Source organism: Glycine max, chromosome 4, assembly GCF_000004515.6.
Source record: "Glycine max cultivar Williams 82 chromosome 4, Glycine_max_v4.0, whole genome shotgun sequence".
Lineage (NCBI taxonomy): Eukaryota > Viridiplantae > Streptophyta > Magnoliopsida > Fabales > Fabaceae > Glycine > Glycine max.
This window is the reverse complement of record NC_016091.4, coordinates 8,340,206-8,343,704: the sequence shown is the minus strand read 5'-3', so window position 1 is coordinate 8,343,704 and position 3,499 is coordinate 8,340,206. Positions and strand designations below refer to the sequence as shown.

The 3,499-nt window shown below is 37.4% G+C and overlaps 1 protein-coding gene across 1 annotated transcript; it reads right to left on the bottom strand.

Annotated features, from left to right (window-relative positions):
- Positions 1-2,289: 2,289 nt before the first annotated feature.
- On the bottom strand, positions 2,290-3,499 carry LOC100802055 (dnaJ homolog subfamily B member 14). The gene has a single exon (XM_003523736.5). It carries the CDS (start codon positions 3,255-3,257, stop codon positions 2,517-2,519), a length of 741 nt encoding a protein of 246 aa, XP_003523784.1. The 5' UTR covers positions 3,258-3,499; the 3' UTR covers positions 2,290-2,516.

Here is a 3,499-nt window from a genome sequence, read left to right as displayed (position 1 = left end):
AGAGATATTTAATTTTCATATTCTCTAAATTTCATAATTTTAATTTTTTTTATTTTAAAATAGAAATATTTAGTCCTCCAATTTTATAAAATCTATATTTTTAATTTTTCAATCAAATTTAAAAAATATTGATAAGTAAGAAATTTACTTAGTGTGATACCAAATAATTAGTTTAATCTATGTTATAGTGAACGTTAATCTTAATTAACTTTCAATTTGAGTAAATGAGTAAAATTGCATATTTTATTAAAAAAAAAATAGGAGACTAAATATTTTTATTTTAAAATAGAAGATTAAAATTACAGATTTTAAAAAATAGAAAATTAAATGTTTTTAATTTAAAATAGGAGATTAAAATTACTAATTTTTAAAAATAAAGAAACCAAAATTATTAAACCTTTTTTTCAGTCGCTTAGATTTACATCTAAAATCACGTTTTCACGTGAATGCATAAACAATTCTTTGATGCTTCAAAATTAACATGCGAATGCGGATACCAAAGAAGAATTCAAAGACGCTGAAAGAGTCATTTGCTGGCTCAAACTATCCCTGCAGAATCACAGAATTGTTCATCATACGGAATATTTGTTTTTGAAAGGAAATCTGTATTTTTTAATACCTATATTATATAGTTTTTTAAGTTATAATTTTGTTATAACTCATTCACGTATTCACCTGTATTTGTAACTTGTAAGTCCTTGTACATGAGCTGGATGGGGTGGCTCATGGACTTAAACGAATATTGACATTTACTTTAGAGAGACGCTTATTTTATTTTAAAAGAACTTCATAATGTTTTCTTTTTTCACATAGGTCGACATCTCACATAAAGTAAACCAAGCGAAATCGAAGATGAGTCTAATCAAGCCTATAAACTTGTTTGTTTGCAGTTGCCTAATTATTTAGTAACAAACTCCCTAACTATTTATTCCCCTAAAATATCATCCTTTTATTACTTTCAACCAAACATAGCCTGAGACCGAGGAGGGGAGATGGACTAATAAAATTGGCTGTTATTAACACAATTCTAGATTATCTCACGAACAACTATTGAACATTCAACAATGTGTTAAATGAAATAGAGCTAATGCTATGGTAGAATGCAGTTTGTAAGGAGGACTGTAATGGCTCACCCAGATTATCCAATCAAAGATTTTGCCCAAGGCAAGACATAAATTTAAACCCTAGCTCACGTGCTTATATGAGTTCTAAGCAGGGAGAGTATGAACCATACCAGAAATATTATTGACCTACTATTATCTCTAGCCCCTATCCTTCTCTCTCTTGTTTGATCTGACTACATATCTTTCAGCTCCTGAACTTGATCTGCCTATCCATAACTAAAAAGACTAACCATTTACCTGATCAGTTAACCTACACACAAGAGCACTTGTAACTTAATCCTACTGTTACCCATAACCTGGTTATGAGGAGATATCTGCATAACACAATGGACACATGTCACTATCCAATAACTCCACTCTTGATTTTCTTATTAATGGTTACCACAATACTTTAATCTTCTATACTAAAGTGCATCCCTCCCTTTAGAGGAGGGAAAGCTTAACAAATAATGGTGTTGTCATCATAATCTAGATTGTGATTTCCTTTTAAGCCTATACACACTTCATTCAACAAGGGCAAGGTTGCGGTATAACACCCACTGAATGCAAGTTTGGAATGGAAGAAAAATATTGGACCTCAAACTCGTCCGTCCAAACTCCGAATGCAAAGGCAGTTTTAATTCATAAGTGAGTGGAATACCAATTTGTAAAGATAATCTAGGGTTGCCTCTTAAGTACTTACAATCAGTGCATTGAGGTTCACATAAAGTTCAACAAAACGTGTCCCAAACTAGTTCAACATCAGTAAAACAGGCACAAACTTGATATACAGAAGAAGAAAAATAGAAAAGATCTGCTTCCCAATATCTAAAATGAATCTTAGATCAATAGAATTTTCCTAAACAGCAGAAATTACAACGAAACTGATCCACTTAAAAAGTTTAGCAATTAGCTTACGTATACAAAATGAACTCCAAAACTAAAAATCCCCCCACAGCAATTTAGTGAGAACATCGTGGCAGCATCAAATGAATGATGATGACAAAAGGATACAGCAAATGTGCCTCAAACAAAATCCTTTAAACTTGAGTAATGATCGTATATTTAATGTAAACAACAGATGAACGTTTCCCAAATCCATATAAAGCTAGAAAACTAGCCCAGTACTATAAGTCTATAACCTTATTCTGAAATAAATAAATAAAAGAAAACGGTGATGATGATATTGAGTGACATAAACATTGATCTACTACTTTGTGCCATCGTCATTGTACCAGACACAAGAGAGCTACATTTATAACATCAACAACAACGAAAAGAGCATGCATGTACAACAAACAAAGAAATAATTAAGGTAAAAAAAAAAAATAAACAAAACAAAACACCACCTCCATGTTTTGCTTCAGTTGCAATTCGCTCCAAGCAAAACCAAAAACAAAAAGTGAACAAAACTCAAACCCCCTTTCGCGGCCTTCCACGCTTCCGCGAAGCAACGTTAACCCCATTCGAAACCGCCACCGCAGTAGGTCCATTCTCGACCATAGGCCCAGGTCCAGGCCCAGGCCCATCGGAGCCCAAATTCCCAAACACAAAGCCCATGGGCAAGCAGCCCCAGTTACAATAATAGGCCTCCTGGCCCGGCACGAGCGGCGGCAGCGAGGGAATCGAAAGCCCATGGAAGGACCTCTCGCAATTCTGGCACCTCAGGCAGCACCCCTCGCAAACCGCAGGGTACTCGTAGAGAAAATAACAGTACGGACACGCGGTCCAGAAGCTCTCCGGTTCGACCGAACCGGCCACGTCCCTGTCATAAATCGCTTTCTGGACCGGGTCGGAAAGCACGGCCCAGGCATCGGAGACGAGCTTGAAGGCGTGGTCGGCGAGGGAGAAAGGGTTCTTGTCGGGGTGAAGAAGAAGACCGAGTCTACGGTACTGTTTTTTGATGAGATCGAGGTCCTGGCACGTGCGATCGACCTGGAGAATAGCGTACCAATCGAGGTGGTCGTTGGTGATTGGCTTCTCGGCGGCGAGGAGGACTTCGACGATGGCCAGGATCTGGTCGGAGCCTTCGAGGAGCGGCTCGGCTTCCTGGGCGAGGATGGCGAAGTCGCGCGAGCTGCTCAGATCGCGGCTCTGAAGCAGCTTCTCGCCGATCGCTAGCAAGCGTTCCGCTTCGGCTCTGCTTGTTTTCATGTTTTAGTTTTTTTTAATTTATTTTGTTATTGTTGTGGTGATAGGCCTCGTGCTGGGAGTTACAGTTACATCAGCGACAGTGCTGAACACATTGACTGCTACTTCTGGACAAACTGGGTTAACGTTTTGTTAAAACTAGCCATGCCCCAAGTGTAAATAAATGTTGGATTTTGTATACTCTGTTTCCAGATTAACTCACGTCACGTGATTTTCATAACTATTTTTTTTAATAGAATTATTTA

Bases quoted from the DNA above. Each gene is read 5' to 3' on its own strand.
- LOC100802055 (XM_003523736.5), bottom strand. From the start codon at position 3,257: ATGAAAACAAGCAGAGCCGAAGCGGAACGCTTGCTAGCGATCGGCGAG.